Here is a 26,658-nt window from a genome sequence, read left to right as displayed (position 1 = left end):
CTACCTGTCTACACGGACGATCCGGCGCTAATGGATGATACTACCTGTCTACACGGACGATCCGGAGCTCATGGATGATACTACCAGTTTACACGGACGATCCGGCACTCATGGATGATACTACCTGTTTACATGGATGATCCGGCGCTCATGGATGATACTACCTGTTTACACAGATGATCCGGCGCTCATGGATGATACTACCTGTTTACACAGATGATCCGGCGCTCATGGATGATACTACCTATTTATACGGATGATCCGGCGCTCATGGATGATACTACCTGTTTATATATAAGATTTGGCGCTCATGGATGCTACTACCTGTTTACACGGACGACCCGGCGCTCATGGATGATACTACCTATTTACACGGACGATCCGGAGCTCATGGATGATACTACTTGGTTACACGGACGACGGGGCGCTCATGGATGATATTACCTGTTTATACGGACAATCCGGCACTCATGGATGATATTACCTGTTTATACGGACAATCCGGCACTCATGGATGATACTACCTGTTTACATGGACGATCCGGCACTCAAGGATGATACTACCTGTTTACACGAACGATCCGGCGCTCATGGATGATACTACTGTTTATATGGAAGATCCCGGATTATGGATGATACTACCTGTTTACATGGATGATCCGGCACTCATGGATGATTCTACCTGTTTACACAGACGATCCGGCGCTAATGGATGATACTACCTGTCTACACGGACGATCCGGCGCTCACGGATGATACTACCTGTTTACATGGACGATGCGGCGCTCATGGATGATATTACCTGTTTACACGGACTATCCGGCGCTCATGGAAGATACTACCCGTATACATGGATGAACCGGCACTCATGGATGATACTACCTGTTTACACGGACGACCCGGCGCTCATGGATGATATTACCTGTTTAAACAGACGATCAGGCACTCATGGATGATACTACCTGTTTACCCGGACGATCCGGCGCTCATGGATGATACTACCTGTTTACCCGGACGATCCGGTGCTCATGGATGATACTACCTGTTTACACGGATGATCCGGCGCTCATGGATGATACTACCTGTTTACATGGACGATCCGGCGCTCATGGATGATACTACCTGTTTACATGGACGACGCGGCGCTCATGGATGATCTTACCTGTTTATACGGACAATCCGGCACTCATGGATGATACTACCTGTTTACACGGACGACCCGGCGCTCATGGATGATACTAGCTGTTTATATGGAAGATCCCGGATTATGGATGATACTACCTGTTTACATGGATGATCCGGTACTCATGGATGATACTACCTGTTTACACAGACGATCCGGCGCTAATGGATGATACTACCTGTTTACATGGATGATCCGGCACTCATGGATGATACTACCTGTTTACACAGACGATCCGGCGCTAATGGATGATACTACCTGTCTACACGGACGATCCGGCGCTCACGGATGATACTACCTGTTTACACGGACGATCCGGCGCTCATGGATGATACTACCTGTTTACATGGATGATGCGGCGCTCATGGATGATATTACCTGTTTATACGGACAATCCGGCACTCATGGATGATTCTACCTGTTTACACGGACCACCCGACGCTCATGGAAGATACTGCCCGTATACATGGATGAGCCGACACTCATGGATGATACTGTTTAAACAGACGATCAGGCACTCATGGATGATACTACCTGTTTACACGGATGATCCGGTGCTAATGGATGATACTACCTGTTTACACAGACGATCTGGCGCTAATGGATGATACTACCTGTCTACACGGACGATCCGGCGCTCATGGATGATACTACCTGTTTACACTGATGACCCGGTGCTCATGGATGATACTACCCGTTTACACGGACGATCCGGCGCTCATGGATGATACTACCTGTTTACACGGACGATCCGGCGCTCATGGATGATACTACCTGTTTACACGGACGATCCGGCACTCATGGATGATACTACTTGTTTACATGAATGATCTGGCGCTCCTGGATGATACTACCTGTTTACATGGACGACCCGGCGCTCATAGATGATACTACCTGTTTATACGGACAATCCGGCACTCATGGATGATACTACCTGTTTACATGGATGAGCCGGCGCTTATGGTTGATACTACCTGTTTACATGAATGATCCGGCACTCATGGATGGTACTACCTGTTTACACGGACTACCCGGCGCTCATGGGTTATATTACCCATTTGCAAGAACGATCCGGAGCTCATGGATGATACTACCTGTTTACATGGATGATCCGGCGCTCATGGATGATACTACCTGTTTACATGGATGATCCAGCGCTCATGGATGATACTACCTGTTTACACGGACGATCCGGCGCTAATGGATGATACTACCTGTTTTCACAGACGATCCGGCGCTCATGGATGATACTATCTGTTTACACAGACGATCCGGCGCTCATGGATGATACTATCTGTTTACACAAACGATCCGGCGCACATGGATGATACTACCTGTTTACACGGACGATCCGGCGCTCATGGATGATACTACCTGTCTACACAGATTATCCGGCACTCATGGATGATACTACCTGTTTCCATGGACGATCCGGCGCTCATGGATGGTACTACCTGTCTACACGGACGATCCGGCGTTCATGGATGATACTACCTGTTTACACAGACGACCCGTCGCTCATGGATGATACTACCTGTTTACACGGACGATTCGGCGCTCATGGATGATACTACCTGTTTACACGGACGATTCGGCGCTCATGGATGATACTACCTGTTTACACAGACGATCCGGCGCTCATGGATGATACTACCTGTTTACACGGACGATCCGGCGCTCATGGATGATACTACCTGCCTACACAGATGATCCGGCGCTCATGGATGATACTATCTGTTTCTAAGGACGATCCGGCGCTCATGGATTATAATACCTGTTTACAAAGACAACCCGGCGCTCATGGATGATACTACCTGTTTACATGGACGATCTGGGGCTCATGGATGATACTACCTGTTTACATGGACGATCTGGGGCTCATGGATGATACTACCTGTTTACATGGACGATCCGGCACTCATAGATGATATTACCTGTCTACACGGACGATCCGGCGCTCATGGATGATTCTACCTGTCTACACGAACGATCCGGCGCTCATGGATGATACTACCTGTGTACACGGACAATCCGGCGCCCATAGATGATACTACCTGTTTACACGGACGATCCGGCGCTCATGGATGATACTACCTGTTTACACGGACGATCCGGCGCTCATAGATGATACTACCTGTTTACACGGACGATCCGGCACTCATGGATGATACTATCTGTTTATACGGATGATCCGGAGCTCATGGATGATACTACCTGTTTACACGGACGAACCGGCGCTCATGGATGATACTACCTGTTTATATATAAGATTTGGCGCTCATGGATGCTACTACCTGTTTACACGGACGATCCGGCGCTCATGGATGATGCTACCTGATTACAGTGTCGACCCGGCACTCATGGATGATACTACCTGTTTATATATAAGATTTGGCGCTCATGGATGCTACTACCTGTTTACACGGACGATCCGGCGCTCATGGATGATGCTACCTGATTACAGTGTCGACCCGGCACTCATGGATGATACTACCTGTTTACTCGGATGACCCGGCGCTCATGGATGCTACTACCTGTTTACACGGACGATCCGGCGCTCATGGATGATGCTACCTATTTACACGGACGACCCGGCACTCATGGATGATACTACCTGTTTATACGAACGATCCGACGCTCATGGATGATACTACCTGTTTATACGGACGACCCGGCACTCATGGATGATACTACCTGTTTATATATAAGATTTGGCGCTCATGGATGATACTACCTGTTTACACGGACGATCCGGCGCTCATGGATGATGCTACCTGATTACAGTGTCGACCCAGCGCTCATGGATGATACTACTGTTTACACGGACGATCCGGCGCTCATGGATGATACTACCTGTCTACACGGACGATCCGGCACTCACGGATGATACTACTCGTTTACACGGACGACCCGGCGGTCACAGATGATACTACCTGTTTACACGGACGACCCGGTGCTCACGCATGATACTACCTGTTTACACGGACGATCCAGCGCTCATGGATGATACTATCTGTTTACACGGACGATCTGGCACTCATGCATGATACTACCTGTTTACACGGACGACCCGGCGCTCATGGATGATACTACCTGTTTACACGGACGATCCGGCGCTCATGGATGATGCTACCTGTTTACACGGATGATCCGGCGCTCATGGATGATACTACCTGTTTACACGGACAATCCGGCGCTCATGGATGATACTACCTGTTTACATGGACGATCCGGCGCTCATGGATGAAACTACCTGTCTACACGGACGACCCGGCGCTCATGGATGATACTACCTGTCTACACGGACGACCCGGCGCTCATGGATGATTCTACCTGTCTACACGGACGATCCAGCGCTCATGGATGATACTACCTGTTTACACGGACGATCCGGCGCTCATGAATGATGCTACCTGTTTACATGGATGATCCGGCGCTCATGGATGATACTACCTGTCTACACGGACGACCCGGCGCTCATGGATGATTCTACCTGTCTACACGGACGATCCGGCGCTCATGGATGATACTACCTGTTTACACGGACGATCCGGCGCTCATGGATGATGCTACCTGTTTACATGGATGATCCGGCGCTCATGGATAATACTACCTGTTTACATGGACGACCCGGCGCTCATGGATAATACTACCTGTTTACACGGACGACCCGACGCTCATGGATGATTCTACCTGTTTACACGGACGATCCGGCGCTCATGGATGATGCTACCTGATTACAGTGTCGACCCGGCACTCATGGATGATACTACCTGTTTACTCGGATGATCCGGCGCTCATGGATGATACTACCTGTTTACACGGACGATCCGGCACTCATGGATGATACTATCTGTTTATACGGATGATCCGGAGCTCATGGATGATACTACCTGTTTACACGGACGACCCGGCGCTCATGGATGATACTACCTGTTTATATATAAGATTTGGCGCTCATGGATGCTACTACCTGTTTACACGGACGATCCGGCGCTCATGGATGATGCTACCTGATTACAGTGTCGACCCGGCACTCATGGATGATACTACCTGTTTACTCGGATGACCCGGCGCTCATGCATGATACTACGTGTTTACATGGACGACCCGGCACTCATGGATGATACTACCTGTTTATACGAACGATCCGGCGCTCATGGATGATACTACCTGTTTACACGGACGACTCGGCGCTCACGGATGATACTACCTGTTTACACGGACGATCCGGCACTCATGGATGATACTACCTGTTTATATATAAGATTTGGCGCTCATGGATGATACTACCTGTTTATACGGACGATCCGGCGCTCATGGACGATGCTACCTATTTACATGGATGATCCGGCGCTCATGGATGATACTACTTGTCTACACGGACGACCCGGCGCTCATGGATGATTCTACCTGTCTACACGGACGATCCGGCGCTCATGGATGATACTACCTGTTTACACGGACGATCCGGCGCTCATGGATGATGCTACCTATTTACATGGATGATCCGGCGCTCATGGATAATACTACCTGTTTACATGGACGACCCGGCGCTCATGGATGATACTACCTGTTTACACGGACGATCCGGCGCTCATAGATGATACTACCTGTTTACACGGACGACCCGTCACTCATGCATGATACTACCTGTTTACACGGACGATCCGGCGCTCATAGATGATACTACCTGTTTACACGGACGATCCGGCACTCATGGATGATACTACCTGTTTATACGGATGATCCGGAGCTCATGGATGATACTACCTGTTTATATATAAGATTTGGCGCTCATGGATGATACTACCTGTTTATATATAAGATTTGGCGCTCATGGATGCTACTACCTGTTTACACGGACGATCCGGCGCTCATGGATGATGCTACCTGATTACAGTGTCGACCCGGCACTCATGGATGATACTACCTGTTTACTTGGATGATCCGGCGCTCATGCATGATACTACGTGTTTACATGGACGACCCGGCGCTCATGGATGATACTACCTGTTTATACGAACGATCCGACGCTCATGGATGATACTACCTGTTTATACGGACGACCCGGCGCTCACGGATGATACTACCTGTTTACACGGACTATCCGGCACTCATGGATGATACTAACTGTTTATATATAATATTCGGCGCTCATGGATGATACTACCTGTTTACACGGACGATCCGGCGCTCATGCATGATACTACCTGTTTACACGGACGACCCGGCGCTCATGGATGATACTACCTGTTTACATGGATGATCCCGCGCTCATGAATGATACTACCTGTTTACACGGACGATCTGGCGCTCATGGATGATGCTAACTGTTTACATTGATGATCCGGCGCTCATGGATGATACTACCTGTTTACACGGACAATCCGGCGCTCATGGATGATACTACCTGTTTACATGGACGATCCGGCGCTCATGGATGAAACTACCTGTCTACACGGACGATCCGGCGCTCATGGATGATACTACTTGTTTACGCGGACGACCCAGCGCTCATGGAAGATACTACCTGTTTACATGGACGATCCGGCGCTCATGGATGATACTACCTGTTTACATGGACGATCTGGCGCTCATGGATGATACTACCTGTTTACACGGACGATCTGGCGCTCATGGATGATACTACCTGTTTACACGGACGACCCGGCGCTCATGGATGATTCTACCTGTCTACACGGACGATCCGGCGCTCATGGATGGTACTACCTGTTTACATGGACGATCCGACGCCCATGGATGATACTACCTGTTTACACGGATGACCCGGCGCTCATGGATGATTCTACCTGTCTACACGGACGATCCGGCGCTCATGGATGATACTATCTATTTACACGGACGATCCGACGCTCATGGATGATACTATCTGTTTACACGGATGATTCGGCGCTCATGAATGATACTACCTGTTTACATGGATGATCCGGCGCTCATGGATGATACTACTGTTTACACGGACGATCCGGCGCTCATAGATGATACTACCTGTTTACATGGATGATCCGGCGCTCATGGATGATACTACTGTTTACACGGACGATCCGGCGCTCATGGATGATACTACCTGTTTACAAGGACGATCCGGCGCTCATGGATGATACTACCTGTCTACACGGACGACCCGGCGCTCATGGATGATACTACCTGTTTATATATAAGATTTGGCGCTCATGGATGCTACTACCTGTTTACACGGACGACCCGGCACTCATGGATGATACTACCTGTTTACTCGGACGATCCGGCGCTCATGCATGATACTACCTGTTTACACGGACGATCCGGCACTCATGGATGATACTACCTGTTTATACGGACGACCCGGCGCTCACGGATGATACTACCTGTTTACACGGACGATCCGGCACTCATGGATGGTACTACCTATTTATACGGATGATCCGGCACTCATGGATGATACTACCTGTTTATATATAAGATTTGGCGCTCATGGATGCTACTACCTGTTTACACGGACGATCCGGCGCTCATGGATAATACTACCTGTTTACACGGACGATCCGGCGCTCAGGGATGATGCTACCTGATTACAGTGTCGACCCAGCGCTCATGGATGATACTACCTGCTTACACGGACGATCCAGCGCTCATGGATGATACTATCTGTTTACACGGACGATCTAGCGCTCATGGATGATACTACCTGTTTACATGGACGACCCGACGCTTATGGATGATACTACCTGTTTACACGGACGATCCGGCGCTCATGGATGATACTACCTGTTTACACGGACGATCCGGCGCTCATGGATGATACTACCTGTTTACACGGACGATCCAGCACTCATGGATGATACTACCTGTTTACACGGACGATCCGGCGCTCATGCATGATACTACCTGTTTACACGGACGACCCGGCGCTCATGGATGATACTACCTGTTTACACGGACGATCCGGCGCTCATGGATGATGCTACCTGTTTACATGGACAACCCGGCGCTCATGGATGATACTACCTGTTTACACGGACGACCCGGCGCTCATGGATGATGCTACCTGTTTACACGGACGATCCGGCGCTCATGGATGAAACTACCTGTCTACACGGACGATCCGGCACTCATGGATGATACTACTTGTTTACGCGGACGACCCAGCGCTCATGGAAGATACTACCTGTTTACATGGACGATACGGCGCTCATGGATGATACTACTTGTTTACATGGACGATCTGGCGCTCATGGATGATACTACCTGTTTACACGGACGACCCGGCGCTCATGGATGATTCTACCTGTCTACACGGACGATCCGGCGCTCATGGATGGTACTACCTGTCTACACGGACGATCCGGCGCTCATGGATGGTACTACCTGTCTACACGGACGATCCGGCGCTCATGGATGATACTATCTGTTTACACGGACGATCCGACGCTCATGGATGATACTATCTATTTACACGGACGATCCGGCGCTCATGGATGATACTACTGTTTACACGGACGATCCGGCGCTCATGGATGATACTACCTGTTTACATGGATGATTCGGCGCTCATGGATGATACTACCTGTTTACACGGACGACCCGGCGCTCATGGATGATACTACCTGTTTACACGGACGATCCGGCGCTCATGGATGATACTACCTGTTTACATGGATGATCCGGCGCTCATGGATGATACTACTGTTTACATGGATGATCCGGCGCTCATGGATGATACTACCTGTTTACATGGATGATCCGGCGCTAATGGATGATACTACTGTTTACACGGACGATCCGGCGCTCATGAATGATACTACCTGTTTACACGGACGACCCGGCGCTCATGGATGATACTACCTGTTTACACGGACGATCCGGCGCTCATGGATGATGCTACCTGTTTACATGGATGATCCGGCGCTCATGGATGATACTACCTGTTTACATGGACGACCCGGCACTCATGGATGATACTACCTGTTTACACGGACGACCCGGCGCTCATGGATGATTCTACCTGTTTACACGGACGACCCGGCGCTCATGGATGATACTACCTGTTTACACGGACGACCCGGCGCTCATGGATGATGCTACCTGTTTACACGGACGATCCGGCGCTCATGGATGAAACTACCTGTCTACACGGACGATCCGGCACTCATGGATGATACTACTTGTTTACGCGGACAACCCAGCGCTCATGGAAGATACTACCTGTTTACATGGACGATCCGGCGCTCATGGATGATACTACCTGTTTACATGGACGATCTGGCGCTCATGGATGATACTACCTGTTTACACGGACGATCTGGCGCTCATGGATGATACTACCTGTTTACACGGACGACCCGGCGCTCATGGATGATTCTACCTGTCTACACGGACGATCCGGCGCTCATGGATGGTACTACCTGTTTACATGGACGATCCGACGCCCATGGATGATACTACCTGTTTACACGGATGACCCGGCGCTCATGGATGATTCTACCTGTCTACACGGACGATCCGGCGCTCATGGATGATACTATCTGTTTACACGGACGATCCGACGCTCATGGATGATACTATCTGTTTACACGGATGATTCGGCGCTCATGGATGATACTACCTGTTTACATGGATGATCCGGCGCTCATGGATGATACTACTGTTTACACGGACGATCCGGCGCTCATAGATGATACTACCTGTTTACATGGATGATCCGGCGCTCATGGATGATACTACTGTTTACACGGACGATCCGGCGCTCATGGATGATACTACCTGTTTACAAGGACGATCCGGCGCTCATGGATAATACTACCTGTCTACACGGACGACCCGGCGCTCATGGATGATACTACCTGTTTATATATAAGATTTGGCGCTCATGGATGCTACTACCTGTTTACACGGACGACCCGGCACTCATGGATGATACTACCTGTTTACTCGGACGATCCGGCGCTCATGGATGATACTACCTGTCTACACGGACGACCCGGCGCTCATGGATGATTCTACCTGTCTACACGGACGATCCGGCGCTCATGGATGATACTACCTGTTTACACGGACGATCCGGCGCTCATGGATGATGCTACCTGTTTACATGGATGATCCGGCGCTCATGGATAATACTACCTGTTTACACGGACGATCCGGCACTCATGGATGATACTATCTGTTTATACGGATGATCCGGAGCTCATGGATGATACTACCTGTTTACACGGACGACCCGGCGCTCATGGATGATACTACCTGTTTATATATAAGATTTGGCGCTCATGGATGCTACTACCTGTTTACACGGACGATCCGGCGCTCATGGATGATGCTACCTGATTACAGTGTCGACCCGGCACTCATGGATGATACTACCTGTTTACTCGGATGACCCGGCGCTCATGCATGATACTACGTGTTTACATGGACGACCCGGCACTCATGGATGATACTACCTGTTTATACGAACGATCCGGCGCTCATGGATGATACTACCTGTTTACACGGACGACCCGGCGCTCATGGATGATTCTACCTGTCTACACGGACGATCCGGCGCTCATGGATGGTACTACCTGTTTACATGGACGATCCGACGCCCATGGATGATACTACCTGTTTACACGGATGACCCGGCGCTCATGGATGATTCTACCTGTCTACACGGACGATCCGGCGCTCATGGATGGTACTATCTGTTTACACGGACGATCCGACGCTCATGGATGATACTATCTGTTTACACGGATGATTCGGCGCTCATGGATGATACTACCTGTTTACATGGATGATCCGGCGCTCATGGATGATACTACTGTTTACACGGACGATCCGGCGCTCATAGATGATACTACCTGTTTACATGGATGATCCGGCGCTCATGGATGATACTACTGTTTACACGGACGATCCGGCGCTCATGGATGATACTACCTGTTTACAAGGACGATCCGGCGCTCATGGATGATACTACCTGTCTACACGGACGACCCGGCGCTCATGGATGATACTACCTGTTTATATATAAGATTTGGCGCTCATGGATGCTACTACCTGTTTACACGGACGACACGGCACTCATGGATGATACTACCTGTTTACTCGGACGATCCGGCGCTCATGGATGATACTACCTGTCTACACGGACGACCCGGCGCTCATGGATGATTCTACCTGTCTACACGGACGATCCGGCGCTCATGGATGATACTACCTGTTTACACGGACGATCCGGCGCTCATGGATGATGCTACCTGTTTACATGGATGATCCGGCGCTCATGGATAATACTACCTGTTTACATGGACGACCCGGCGCTCATGGATAATACTACCTGTTTACACGGACGACCCGACGCTCATGGATGATTCTACCTGTTTACACGGACGATCCGGCGCTCATGGATGATGCTACCTGATTACAGTGTCGACCCGGCACTCATGGATGATACTACCTGTTTACTCGGATGATCCGGCGCTCATGGATGATACTACCTGTTTACACGGACGATCCGGCACTCATGGATGATACTATCTGTTTATACGGATGATCCGGAGCTCATGGATGATACTACCTGTTTACACGGACGACCCGGCGCTCATGGATGATACTACCTGTTTATATATAAGATTTGGCGCTCATGGATGCTACTACCTGTTTACACGGACGATCCGGCGCTCATGGATGATGCTACCTGATTACAGTGTCGACCCGGCACTCATGGATGATACTACCTGTTTACTCGGATGACCCGGCGCTCATGCATGATACTACGTGTTTACATGGACGACCCGGCGCTCATGGATGATACTACCTGTTTACACGGACGACTCGGCGCTCACGGATGATACTACCTGTTTACACGGACGATCCGGCACTCATGGATGATACTACCTGTTTATATATAAGATTTGGCGCTCATGGATGATATTACCTGTTTATACGGACGATCCGGCGCTCATGGACGATGCTACCTATTTACATGGATGATCCGGCGCTCATGGATGATACTACTTGTCTACACGGACGACCCGGCGCTCATGGATGATTCTACCTGTCTACACGGACGATCCGGCGCTCATGGATGATACTACCTGTTTACACGGACGATCCGGCGCTCATGGATGATGCTACCTATTTACATGGATGATCCGGCGCTCATGGATAATACTACCTGTTTACATGGACGACCCGGCGCTCATGGATGATACTACCTGTTTACACGGACGATCCGGCGCTCATAGATGATACTACCTGTTTACACGGACGACCCGTCACTCATGCATGATACTACCTGTTTACACGGACGATCCGGCGCTCATAGATGATACTACCTGTTTACACGGACGATCCGGCACTCATGGATGATACTACCTGTTTATACGGATGATCCGGAGCTCATGGATGATACTACCTGTTTACACGGACGATCCGGCACTCATGGATGATACTACCTGTTTATACGAACGATCCGACGCTCATGGATGATACTACCTGTTTATACGGACGACCCGGCACTCATGGATGATACTACCTGTTTATATATAAGATTTGGCGCTCATGGATGATACTACCTGTTTATATATAAGATTTGGCGCTCATGGATGCTACTACCTGTTTACACGGACGATCCGGCGCTCATGGATGATGCTACCTGATTACAGTGTCGACCCGGCACTCATGGATGATACTACCTGTTTACTTGGATGATCCGGCGCTCATGCATGATACTACGTGTTTACATGGACGACCCGGCGCTCATGGATGATACTACCTGTTTATACGAACGATCCGACGCTCATGGATGATACTACCTGTTTATACGGACGACCCGGCGCTCACGGATGATACTACCTGTTTACACGGACTATCCGGCACTCATGGATGATACTAACTGTTTATATATAATATTCGGCGCTCATGGATGATACTACCTGTTTACACGGACGATCCGGCGCTCATGCATGATACTACCTGTTTACACGGACGACCCGGCGCTCATGGATGATACTACCTGTTTACATGGATGATCCCGCGCTCATGAATGATACTACCTGTTTACACGGACGATCTGGCGCTCATGGATGATGCTAACTGTTTACATTGATGATCCGGCGCTCATGGATGATACTACCTGTTTACACGGACAATCCGGCGCTCATGGATGATACTACCTGTTTACATGGACGATCCGGCGCTCATGGATGAAACTACCTGTCTACACGGACGATCCGGCGCTCATGGATGATACTACTTGTTTACGCGGACGACCCAGCGCTCATGGAAGATACTACCTGTTTACATGGACGATCCGGCGCTCATGGATGATACTACCTGTTTACATGGACGATCTGGCGCTCATGGATGATACTACCTGTTTACACGGACGATCTGGCGCTCATGGATGATACTACCTGTTTACACGGACGACCCGGCGCTCATGGATGATTCTACCTGTCTACACGGACGATCCGGCGCTCATGGATGGTACTACCTGTTTACATGGACGATCCGACGCCCATGGATGATACTACCTGTTTACACGGATGACCCGGCGCTCATGGATGATTCTACCTGTCTACACGGACGATCCGGCGCTCATGGATGATACTATCTATTTACACGGACGATCCGACGCTCATGGATGATACTATCTGTTTACACGGATGATTCGGCGCTCATGAATGATACTACCTGTTTACATGGATGATCCGGCGCTCATGGATGATACTACCTGTTTACATGGATGATCCGGCGCTCATGGATGATACTACTGTTTACACGGACGATCCGGCGCTCATAGATGATACTACCTGTTTACATGGATGATCCGGCGCTCATGGATGATACTACTGTTTACACGGACGATCCGGCGCTCATGGATGATACTACCTGTTTACAAGGACGATCCGGCGCTCATGGATGATACTACCTGTCTACACGGACGACCCGGCGCTCATGGATGATACTACCTGTTTATATATAAGATTTGGCGCTCATGGATGCTACTACCTGTTTACACGGACGACCCGGCACTCATGGATGATACTACCTGTTTACTCGGACGATCCGGCGCTCATGCATGATACTACCTGTTTACACGGACGATCCGGCACTCATGGATGATACTACCTGTTTATACGGACGACCCGGCGCTCACGGATGATACTACCTGTTTACACGGACGATCCGGCACTCATGGATGGTACTACCTATTTATACGGATGATCCGGCACTCATGGATGATACTACCTGTTTATATATAAGATTTGGCGCTCATGGATGCTACTACCTGTTTACACGGACGATCCGGCGCTCATGGATAATACTACCTGTTTACACGGACGATCCGGCGCTCATGGATGATACTACCTGCTTACACGGACGATCCAGCGCTCATGGATGATACTATCTGTTTACACGGACGATCTAGCGCTCATGGATGATACTACCTGTTTACATGGACGACCCGACGCTCATGGATGATACTACCTGTTTACATGGATGATCCGGCGCTCATGGATGATACTACTGTTTACATGGATGATCCGGCGCTCATGGATGATACTACCTGTTTACATGGATGATCCGGCGCTAATGGATGATACTACTGTTTACACGGACGATCCGGCGCTCATGGATGATACTACCTGTTTACACGGACGATCCGGCGCTCATGGATGATACTACCTGTTTACACGGACGATCCAGCACTCATGGATGATACTACCTGTTTACACGGACGATCCGGCGCTCATGCATGATACTACCTGTTTACACGGACGACCCGGCGCTCATGGATGATACTACCTGTTTACACGGACGATCCGGCGCTCATGGATGATGCTACCTGTTTACATGGACAACCCGGCGCTCATGGATGATACTACCTGTTTACACGGACGACCCGGCGCTCATGGATGATGCTACCTGTTTACACGGACGATCCGGCGCTCATGGATGAAACTACCTGTCTACACGGACGATCCGGCACTCATGGATGATACTACTTGTTTACGCGGACGACCCAGCGCTCATGGAAGATACTACCTGTTTACATGGACGATACGGCGCTCATGGATGATACTACTTGTTTACATGGACGATCTGGCGCTCATGGATGATACTACCTGTTTACACGGACGACCCGGCGCTCATGGATGATTCTACCTGTCTACACGGACGATCCGGCGCTCATGGATGGTACTACCTGTCTACACGGACGATCCGGCGCTCATGGATGGTACTACCTGTCTACACGGACGATCCGGCGCTCATGGATGATACTATCTGTTTACACGGACGATCCGACGCTCATGGATGATACTATCTATTTACACGGACGATCCGGCGCTCATGGATGATACTACTGTTTACACGGACGATCCGGCGCTCATGGATGATACTACCTGTTTACATGGATGATTCGGCGCTCATGGATGATACTACCTGTTTACACGGACGACCCGGCGCTCATGGATGATACTACCTGTTTACACGGACGATCCGGCGCTCATGGATGATACTACCTGTTTACATGGATGATCCGGCGCTCATGGATGATACTACTGTTTACATGGATGATCCGGCGCTCATGGATGATACTACCTGTTTACATGGATGATCCGGCGCTCATGGATGATACTACCTGTTTACACGGACGACCCGGCGCTCATGGATGATTCTACCTGTTTACACGGACGACCCGGCGCTCATGGATGATACTACCTGTTTACACGGACGACCCGGCGCTCATGGATGATGCTACCTGTTTACACGGACGATCCGGCGCTCATGGATGAAACTACCTGTCTACACGGACGATCCGGCACTCATGGATGATACTACTTGTTTACGCGGACAACCCAGCGCTCATGGAAGATACTACCTGTTTACATGGACGATCCGGCGCTCATGGATGATACTACCTGTTTACATGGACGATCTGGCGCTCATGGATGATACTACCTGTTTACACGGACGATCTGGCGCTCATGGATGATACTACCTGTTTACACGGACGACCCGGCGCTCATGGATGATTCTACCTGTCTACACGGACGATCCGGCGCTCATGGATGGTACTACCTGTTTACATGGACGATCCGACGCCCATGGATGATACTACCTGTTTACACGGATGACCCGGCGCTCATGGATGATTCTACCTGTCTACACGGACGATCCGGCGCTCATGGATGATACTATCTGTTTACACGGACGATCCGACGCTCATGGATGATACTATCTGTTTACACGGATGATTCGGCGCTCATGGATGATACTACCTGTTTACATGGATGATCCGGCGCTCATGGATGATACTACTGTTTACACGGACGATCCGGCGCTCATAGATGATACTACCTGTTTACATGGATGATCCGGCGCTCATGGATGATACTACTGTTTACACGGACGATCCGGCGCTCATGGATGATACTACCTGTTTACAAGGACGATCCGGCGCTCATGGATGATACTACCTGTCTACACGGACGACCCGGCGCTCATGGATGATACTACCTGTTTATATATAAGATTTGGCGCTCATGGATGCTACTACCTGTTTACACGGACGACCCGGCACTCATGGATGATACTACCTGTTTACTCGGACGATCCGGCGCTCATGCATGATACTACCTGTTTACACGGACGATCCGGCACTCATGGATGATACTACCTGTTTACATGGATGATCCGGCGCTCATGGATGATACTACCTGTTTATACGGACGACCCGGCGCTCACGGATGATACTACCTGTTTACACGGACGATCCGGCACTCATGGATGGTACTACCTATTTATACGGATGATCCGGCACTCATGGATGATACTACCTGTTTATATATAAGATTTGGCGCTCATGGATGCTACTACCTGTTTACACGGACGATCCGGCGCTCATGGATAATACTACCTGTTTACACGGACGATCCGGCGCTCATGGATGATGCTACCTGATTACAGTGTCGACCCAGCGCTCATGGATGATACTACCTGTTTACACGGACGATCCGGCACTCACGGATGATACTACCTGTTTACACGGACGACCCGGTGCTCACGCATGATACTACCTGTTTACACGGACGATCCAGCGCTCATGGATGATACTATCTGTTTACACGGACGATCTAGCGCTCATGGATGATACTACCTGTTTACATGGACGACCCGGCGCTTATGGATGATACTACCTGTTTACACGGACGATCCGGCGCTCATGGATGATACTACCTGTTTACACGGACGATCCGGCGCTCATGGATGATACTACCTGTTTACACGGACGATCCAGCACTCATGCATGATACTACCTGTTTACACGGACGATCCGGCGCTCATGCATGATACTACCTGTTTACACGGACGACCCGGCGCTCATGGATGATACTACCTGTTTACACGGACGATCCGGCGCTCATGGATGATGCTACCTGTTTACATGGATGATCCGGCGCTCATGGATGATACTACCTGTTTACATGGACGACCCGGCACTCATGGATGATACTACCTGTTTACACGGACGACCCGGCGCTCATGGATGATTCTACCTGTTTACACGGACAACCCGCCGCTCATGGATGATACTACCTGTTTACACGGACGACCCGGCGCTCATGGATGATGCTACCTGTTTACACGGACGATCCGGCGCTCATGGATGAAACTACCTGTCTCCACGGACGATCCGGCACTCATGGATGATACTACTTGTTTACGCGGACGACCCAGCGCTCATGGAAGATACTACCTGTTTACATGGACGATACGGCGCTCATGGATGATACTACCTGTTTACATGGACGATCTGGCGCTCATGGATGATACTACCTGCTTACACGGACGACCCGGCGCTCATGGATGATTCTACCTGTCTACACGGACGATCCGGCGCTCATGGATGGTACTACCTGTCTACACGGACGATCCGGCGCTCATGGATGGTACTACCTGTCTACACGGACGATCCGGCGCTCATGGATGATACTATCTGTTTACACGGACGATCCGACGCTCATGGATGATACTATCTGTTTACACGGACGATCCGGCGCTCATGGATGATACTACTGTTTACACGGACGATCCGGCGCTCATGGATGATACTACCTGTTTACATGGATGATCCGGCGCTCATGGATGATACTACCTGTTTACACGGACGACCCGGCGCTCATGGATGATACTACCTGTTTACACGGACGATCCGGCGCTCATGGATGATACTACTGTTTACACGGACGATCCGGCGCTCATGGATGATACTACCTGTTTACATGGATGATCCGGCGCTCATGGATGATACTACCTGTTTACACGGACGACCCGGCGCTCATGGATGATACTACCTGTTTACACGGACGATCCGGCGCTCATGGATGATACTATCTGTTTACATGGATGATCCGGCGCTCATGGATGATACTACCTGTCTACACAGACGACCCGGCGCTCATGGATGATACTACCTGTTTACACGGACGATCCAGCACTCATGAATGATACTACCTGTTTACATGGATGATCCGGTGCTCATGGATGATACTACCTGTCTACACAGACGACCCGGCGCTCATGGATGATACTACCTGTTTACAAGGACGATCCGGCGCTCATGGATGATACTACTGTTTACATGGATGACCCGGCGCTCATGGATGATACTACCTGTTTACACGGACGACCCGGCGCTCATGGATGATACTACCTATTTACACAGACGATCCGGCGCTCATGGATGATACTACCTGTTTACATGGATGATCCGGCGCTCATGGATGATACTACCTGTTTATACGGACGACCCGGCGCTCATGGATGATACTACCTGTTTACACGGACGATCCGGCGCTCATGGATGATACTACCTGTTTACACGGACGACCCGGCGCTCATGGATGATACTACCTATTTACACAGACGATCCGGCGCTCATGGATGATACTACCTGTTTACACGGACGATCCGGCGCTCATGGATGATACTACCTGTTTACACGGACGACCCGGCGCTCATGGATGATACTACCTGTTTACACGGACGACCCGGCACTCATGGATGATACTACCTGTTTACACGGACGATCCCGGATTATGGATGATACTACCTGTTTACACGGACGATCCCGGATTATGGATGATACTACCTGTTTACACGGACGACCCGGCGCTCATGGATGATACTACCTGTTTACACGGACGATCCCGGATTATGGATGATACTACCTGTTTACACGGACGACCCGGCGCTCATGGATGATACTACCTGTTTACACGGACGACCCGGCGCTCATGGATGATACTACCTGTTTACACGGACGACCCGGCGCTCATGGATGATACTACCTGTTTACACGGACGACCCGGCGCTCATGGATGATACTACCTGTTTACACGGACGACCCGGCGCTCATGGATGATACTACCTATTTACACAGACGATCCGGCGCTCATGGATGATACTACCTGTTTACACGGACGATCCGGCGCTCATGGATGATACTACCTGTTTACACGGACGACCCGGCGCTCATGGATGATACTACCTGTTTACACGGACGACCCGGCACTCATGGATGATACTACCTGTTTACACGGACGATCCCGGATTATGGATGATACTACCTGTTTACACGGACGATCCCGGATTATGGATGATACTACCTGTTTACACGGACGACCCGGCGCTCATGGATGATACTACCTGTTTACACGGACGATCCCGGATTATGGATGATACTACCTGTTTACACGGACGACCCGGCGCTCATGGATGATACTACCTGTTTACACGGACGACCCGGCGCTCATGGATGATACTACCTGTTTACACGGACGACCCGGCGCTCATGGATGATACTACCTGTTTACACGGACGACCCGGCGCTCATGGATGATACTACCTGTTTACACGGACGACCCGGCGCTCATGGATGATACTACCTGTTTACACGGACGACCCGGCGCTTAGGTCTATGTATGCAGAAACTGAGCAGCAAACCAATTCCCGTTCTGGTTCCGTCGGCAGCGTTCACACTCGGCGATAATCCTTCCTGGATGCGGGGATGTAAACGATCTATCCGGCCGTGGAGACGGACCCCCGTGTCCTGACGTTTTCTGCCTGCGATCTCCTGCGGCCCCCCGGCCCCGCAGCCCCCTGGACAGCATGTCGGCGGGAACCTTACCTGGAAGGACAGCTTAGCAGGACTGCGAGGAGCGATGGGGCTGAGCGTGCTCCAGAAGTGGATGGACGGCGGCAGCGAGCTCGGGGTGAGCAGTAGAGGCGTCTGCAAGAGAGAAGTAGGCAGGGTTACCGGCGACAGTCATGGAGGAGCGGCGCTCGCGCTGCCGCCGTGTCCTGTGCGGACGGTGGGATATATGGCGCCTCTCTGTGGGCATCTCAGCCGCTGCGCACGGATGTTAATGACAAGATACGATATAGGCGAAGGATATGTACGTAGAAGAACGGACAGAAGAGGCTTGTGGGTAACGGCCATCTATGGCCATCACACAGGGGAAGGCCGTATTTACACGGGCGATGGTCCAAACACCCGGGACGGATGCCGCACTCGGGACCCTCGTTTATGTGAGTGCAGTGCGCTTCGTGAGAAAAATCTATTGCGTCGCAGCACATCGCAGCACATTGCAGCACGTCGCAACATGTCGCAGCACATTGCAGTACGTCACAGTAGGTCGCAGCACATCACAGCACGTTGCAACATGTCGCAGAACGTCACGGCACTTCGTAGTGGGTCGCAGCACATCGCAGTAGGTCGCAGGACGTTGCAGTACGTCGCAGCACATGGTAGCACAATGCAGTACGTCACAGTAGGTCGCAGCACATCGCAGCACATTGCAGTAGGTCGCAGCACATCGCAGTACGTTGCAGCACGTCACGGCACATCGTAGTAGGTCGCAGCACATCGCAGTACGTCGCAGCACATGGCAGCACATGGCAGCACAATGCAGTACGTCACAGTAGGTCGCAGCACATCGCATTTTTCTTGCATGAGAAAATCCCATTGTCAGACCAAAAAAAAGGGAGAGCAGCGCGTGCGAATAAAAGTCGCGGCCGTCAGATGATACCAGAAGCAGCTGTGGACGACAGATCAGAGCCCGACACGGTCGCTAGAAGGGTTTAAACAGACGGCTGTGAAGTCGTTGTGCATTATCCTTCTGTACGAGCCGCGTCTTTCCTCGCGCAGTTTTGCCGTCGGGCCGATCTGCTTCATATTTTTGCGCCATAGTGTGAAATTGGAACTGTCAAAAAAAAGAAGACGTGACGCGGGATGGAATATTCCACAACAGCGCAGGAGACGCCCCCCCCCCCCTCCCATGGAACATTCCGCACCAAGATTTGCGCTGCTAACATCCCGCCGGCGATTCCGCAGCACAATCCGCAGTTCGTCGCGCAGGTTTTGGTGCAGAATTCCAGGGAGGCGTCTGCTATGAACGCACCCTAGTAAGCGGTCCGTGTTACCGCACCCCTAAGAAGATCATGCAAACTGCAGGACTGACACTACATACCATGAGCTTATGGGAAGGCAAGGGTTAATCATCACTACCGCGTGATGGGAGCAACGTGGGACTACAGGTACAAGAATAACACGAAGGAAGGCAGAGTGGCGCTGTAGTACCACAGGTACCAGAGTAGGGCTATACCCACCACTATCTGCCGTCAGTCCTGTATGACATGCTAGGGGGCGCTAGAGGGCTGTTCTTGTGATCGGCGTGGTCTCTGGCGTCTCCTCTTGTATTGTCCGACCGCTCAGCTTCCCGCTCCCCGTTTATCGGGACTTCACCTCGTTTCCTTCGCTGGTCATTACCGAAAGTCGCACGTTGCTTCAGTAGGAAAGATTAAAGACAAACTCGCGCTCGCATGAAAATGGCGTCCCGGTCCGGGCGCGGGGCAGTGGTTCCCATGGCGATATTGCCCATAGACCGCACTGCTGGGATTTTTTGATCTCGCACGACAGATTCTTCATGTAAATTAACCCATTGAAGCGCTTGTCATATCGCAATCAGACGCAAATGTTTGTGTAAACACACCCCAACATGGCGGCTGCGGGGGGATCATCAGGGGAGCAACTAAAAACCGCTGGAGCATCCGAATAGGATTGATTAATGTTCCGTGTAAAGCGCGGCCGGCGACTGAACGATGAAGGAGAATTTGTTCGCTAGTCGCGTGGTTTAAACAGCAGTCGTTCCTCCGTTCTCTGCTGCAGCGACTCAACCGTTCCGTTAGACGAGTCATTCATCTTCCGCCGCGTCCTCACTGGGGTCATCTGCATCCCGGGGTCCTTCCATCGTGTCACTGACCCCGCTGCATGCGGCCGCGCCCTCACTGGGGTCATCTGCATCCCGGGGTCCTTCCGTCGTGTCACTGACCCCGCTGCATGCCGCCACATCCTCACTGGGGTCATCTGCATCCCGGGGTCCTTCCATCGTGTCACTGACCCTGCTGCATGCGGCCATGCTCTCACTGGGGTCATCTGCATCCCGGGGGTCTTTCCGTCATGTCACTGACCCCGCTGCATGCGGCTGCGCCCTCATTGGGGTCGTCTGGATTCTGGGGGTCCTTCCATCGTGTCACTGACCCCACTGCATGCCGCCACATCCTCACTGGGGTCATCTGCATCCCAGGGTCCTTCTGTTGTGTCACTGACCCCGCTGCATGCGGCCGCGCCCTCACTGGGGTCATCTGCATGCCAGTGGTCCTTCCATCGTGTCACTGACCCCGCTGCATGCGGCCGCACCCTCACTGGGGTCATCTGCATGCCAGTGGTCCTTCCATCTTGTCACTGACCCTACTGCATATGGCCGCGCCCTCACTGAGGTTATCTGCATCCCGGGGATCTTCCATCGTGTCACTGACCCCGCTGCATGCGGCCGCGCCCTCACTGGGGTCATCTGCATCCCGGGGTCCTTCCATTGTGTCACTGACCCCTCTGCATGCGGCCGTGCCCTCACTGGGGTCATCTGCATCCCGGGGTCCTTCCATCGTGTCACTGACCCCTCTGCATGCGGCCGTGCCCTCACTGGGGTCCATCTGCATCCCGGGGTCCTTCCATCGTGTCACTGACCCCTCTGCATGCGGCCGTGCCCTCACTGGGGTCATCTGCATACCAGGGGTCATCTGCATACCAGGGGTCCTTTCATCGTGTCACTGACCCTGCTGCATGCCGCCACATCCTCACTGGGGTCATCTGCTATCGGGGTCCTTCCATCGTGTCCCTGACCCCGCTGCATGCGACCACGTCCTCAGTCAGGTCATCTGCATCCCGGGGGTCCTTCCGTCGTGTCACTGACACCGCTGCATGCGGCCACACCCTCACTGGGGTCATCTACATCCCGGGGGTCCTTTCATTGTGTCACTGACCCCACTGCATGCGGCCACGCCCTCACTGGGGTCATCTGCATCCCGGGGGTTCTTCCATCGTGTCACTGACCCCACTGCATGCGGCCACGCCCTCACTGGGGTCATCTGCATCCCGTGGGTCCTTCCGTTGTGTCACTGACCCCTCTGCATGCGGCCACGCCCTCACTGGGGTCATCTGCATCCCGGGGGTTCTTCCATCGTGTCACTGACCCCGCTGCATGTGGCCGTGCCCTCACTAGGGTCATCTGCCTCCCGGGGGGCCTTCTGTTGTGTCACTGACCCCGCTGCATGCGACCGCATCCTCACTGGGGTCATCTGCTACCGGGGTCCTTCCATCGTGTCCCTGACCTCGCTGCATGCAGCCACGTCCTCAGTCGGGTCATCTGTATCCCGGGGTCCTTCCGTCGTGTCACTGACCCCGCTGCATGCGGCCGCGTCCTCACTGGGGTCATCTACATCCCGGGGTCCTTCCATCGTGTCACTGACCCCGCTGCATGCGGCCACGTCCTCAGTCGGGTCATCTGCATCCCGGGGTCCTTCCGTCGTGTCACTGCCCCAGCTGCATGCGGCCGCGTCCTCACTGGGGTCATCTACATCCCGGGGTCCTTCCATCGTGTCACTGACCCCGCTGCATGCGACCACGTCCTCAGTCGGGTCATCTGCATCCTGGGGTCCTTCCATCGTGTCACTGACCCCGATGCATGCGGCCGCGTCCTCACTGGGGTCATCTACATCCCGGGGTCCTTCCATCGTGTCACTGACCCCGCTGCATGCGGCCGCGTCCTCACTGGGGTCATCTACATCCCGGGGTCCTTCCATCGTGTCACTGACCCCGCTGCATGCGGCCACGTCCTCAGTCGGGTCATCTGCATCCCGGGGTCCTTCCGCCGTGTCACTGACTCCGCTGCATGCGGCCGCGTCCTCACTGGGGTCATCTACATCCCGGGGTCCTTCCATCGTGTCACTGACCCCGCTGCATGCGGCCACGTCCTCAGTCGGGTCATCTGCATCCCGGGGGTCCTTCCATCGTGTCACTGACCCCACTGCATGCGGCCGCGCCCTCACTGAGGTCATCGCACTCCTCTCCTGTGACCGCCCACTTGTCGCCCTCATCACCATCATTGTTAAACCCAATCCTGAACTTGGTAACATCATGGCAGGAGCAGACAGGATCCTTCCTGCAATGGTATCCTGCACAGCGGCGCCAATTGCTGTCTCAGCTGCCCGTCTACAGGACCCCAGAAAGCTGTGGGTCGCCACCCCGCCAGTAATTAATTTTTACCAGTCGGCTGGGATGCAACGCGAAAGGCATTCCACTCACCCAGGGCACCCTATTGCTGAGTCTGAGACGCCTGACCTCTCCCCTGTGGCATCTGCATGTGTTTCTCAGTGCAGACACAGGGGGCAGAGGGGTGTCAGGGGTCTCAGTCTCAGTAGTGGCCGCCGGAGGGGAGTATCAGACTGGGTAAGTGGAATGCCTGTTGCGTTACATCCCGGCCAATAATAGTATTAGAGCCACTATGGGGGTCACTGTTTTTACTGGGGCTCCTAATAGGAGCACTATTACTATTGGGGTCACTATTCATACTGAGACCATTATGGGGGTCACTATTATTACTGGGGCTACTAATGGGAGCACTATTACTATCAGGGATACTATGGGGGTCACTATTATTACTGGGGCTACTAATGGGGGTCACTATTACTATCAGGGCTACTATGGGGGTCACTATTACTATCAGGACTACTATGGGGGGTCACTATTCATACTGAGACCACTATGGGGGTCACTATTATTACTGGGGCTACTAATAGGCACACTTACTATTGAACCACTACTGGGGGTACTATTATTACTGAGACCATTATGGGGGTCACTGTTTTTACTGGGGCTCCTAATAGGAGCACTATTACTATTGGGGTCACTATTCATACTGAGACAATTATGGGGGTCACTATTAATTGTGAACCCACCATTACTATTGGGACTACTGTGGAGGGTCACTATTATTACTGGGGCTACTAATGGGGGTCACTATTACTATCAGGGCTACTATGGGGGTCACTATTAATACTGAGACCACTATGGGGGTCACTATTACTATCAGGGCTACTATGGGGGTCACTATTATTACTGGGGCTACTATGGAGGTCACTATTACTATCAGGGCTACTATGGGGGTCACTATTAATACTGAGACCACTATGGGGGTCACTATTACTATCAGGGCTACTATGGGGGTCACTATTATTACTGGGGCTACTATGGGGGTCACTATTATTACTGGGACTACTATGGGGGTCAGTATTATTACTGGGGCTACTAATGGGGGTCAGTATTACTATCAGGGCTACTATGGGGGTCACTATTAATACTGAGACCACTATGGGGGTCACTATTACTATCAGGGCTACTATGGGGGTCACTATTATTACTGGGGCTACTATGGGGGTCACTATTATTACTGGGGCTACTATGGGGGTCACTATTACTATCAGGGCTACTATGGGGGTCATTATTATTACTGGGGCTACTAATGGGGGTCACTATTACTATCAGGGCTACTATGGGGGTCACTGTTCATACTGAGACCACTATGGGGGTCACTATTATTACTGGGGCTACTAAGGGGCACACTTACTATTGAACCACTACTGGGGGTACTATTATTATTAATGCCTGTGACATTAGTTGTCTTTCGCTGGGAAGGGGGTCATTTCACACCTCAGGCAGCATACAGGCTTGAGGCGCCCTGCTCCTTCCGATCTTGATATGCTGAAATACTCTGTGCTGCCCGGAACGCTGCGTCTCTTCTTTTTTGAAGCATTGCTTCCTCTGGCATTTGTAAGAGATTTGGTGCAGTTTGGACAACCTGAAGCTGGCCCTTCTTGCAGTGTAAAGTGTAGACGAGGGTCCGCGCAGGCCAAGACCCTGATGAGACACCACACTGATGACCGGCTACCAGGCAGCCATTATTATGGAATCATGTTGAGGTAAGCTCATGTCTGTGACATACTATTCAGCGAAGTACCTTGGCCCCCTTTAATTAGGAAATGGGTGGGGCCCTAACTCTCGGATCCCACCTTTGACA

The 26,658-nt window shown here is 51.6% G+C and overlaps 1 protein-coding gene across 3 annotated transcripts in view; it reads right to left on the bottom strand.

Annotated features, from left to right (window-relative positions):
* ELK1 (ETS transcription factor ELK1) overlaps nucleotides 1-26,658 on the bottom strand; it is an 82,320-nt gene that overhangs the window by 13,844 nt on the left and 41,818 nt on the right. For all 3 annotated transcript variants that reach the window (XM_066579989.1, XM_066579990.1, XM_066579991.1), the window contains one exon: nucleotides 20,373-20,474. In XM_066579989.1, coding sequence (XP_066436086.1) covers nucleotides 20,373-20,474 — 102 coding nt within the window. The remainder of the gene's footprint in view (nucleotides 1-20,372; nucleotides 20,475-26,658) is intronic.

This window comes from Eleutherodactylus coqui, chromosome 10 (assembly GCF_035609145.1).
Source record: "Eleutherodactylus coqui strain aEleCoq1 chromosome 10, aEleCoq1.hap1, whole genome shotgun sequence".
Lineage (NCBI taxonomy): Eukaryota > Metazoa > Chordata > Amphibia > Anura > Eleutherodactylidae > Eleutherodactylus > Eleutherodactylus coqui.
The sequence above is the reverse complement of the archived record's forward strand: the minus strand, read 5'-3'. Positions and strand labels throughout refer to the sequence as shown.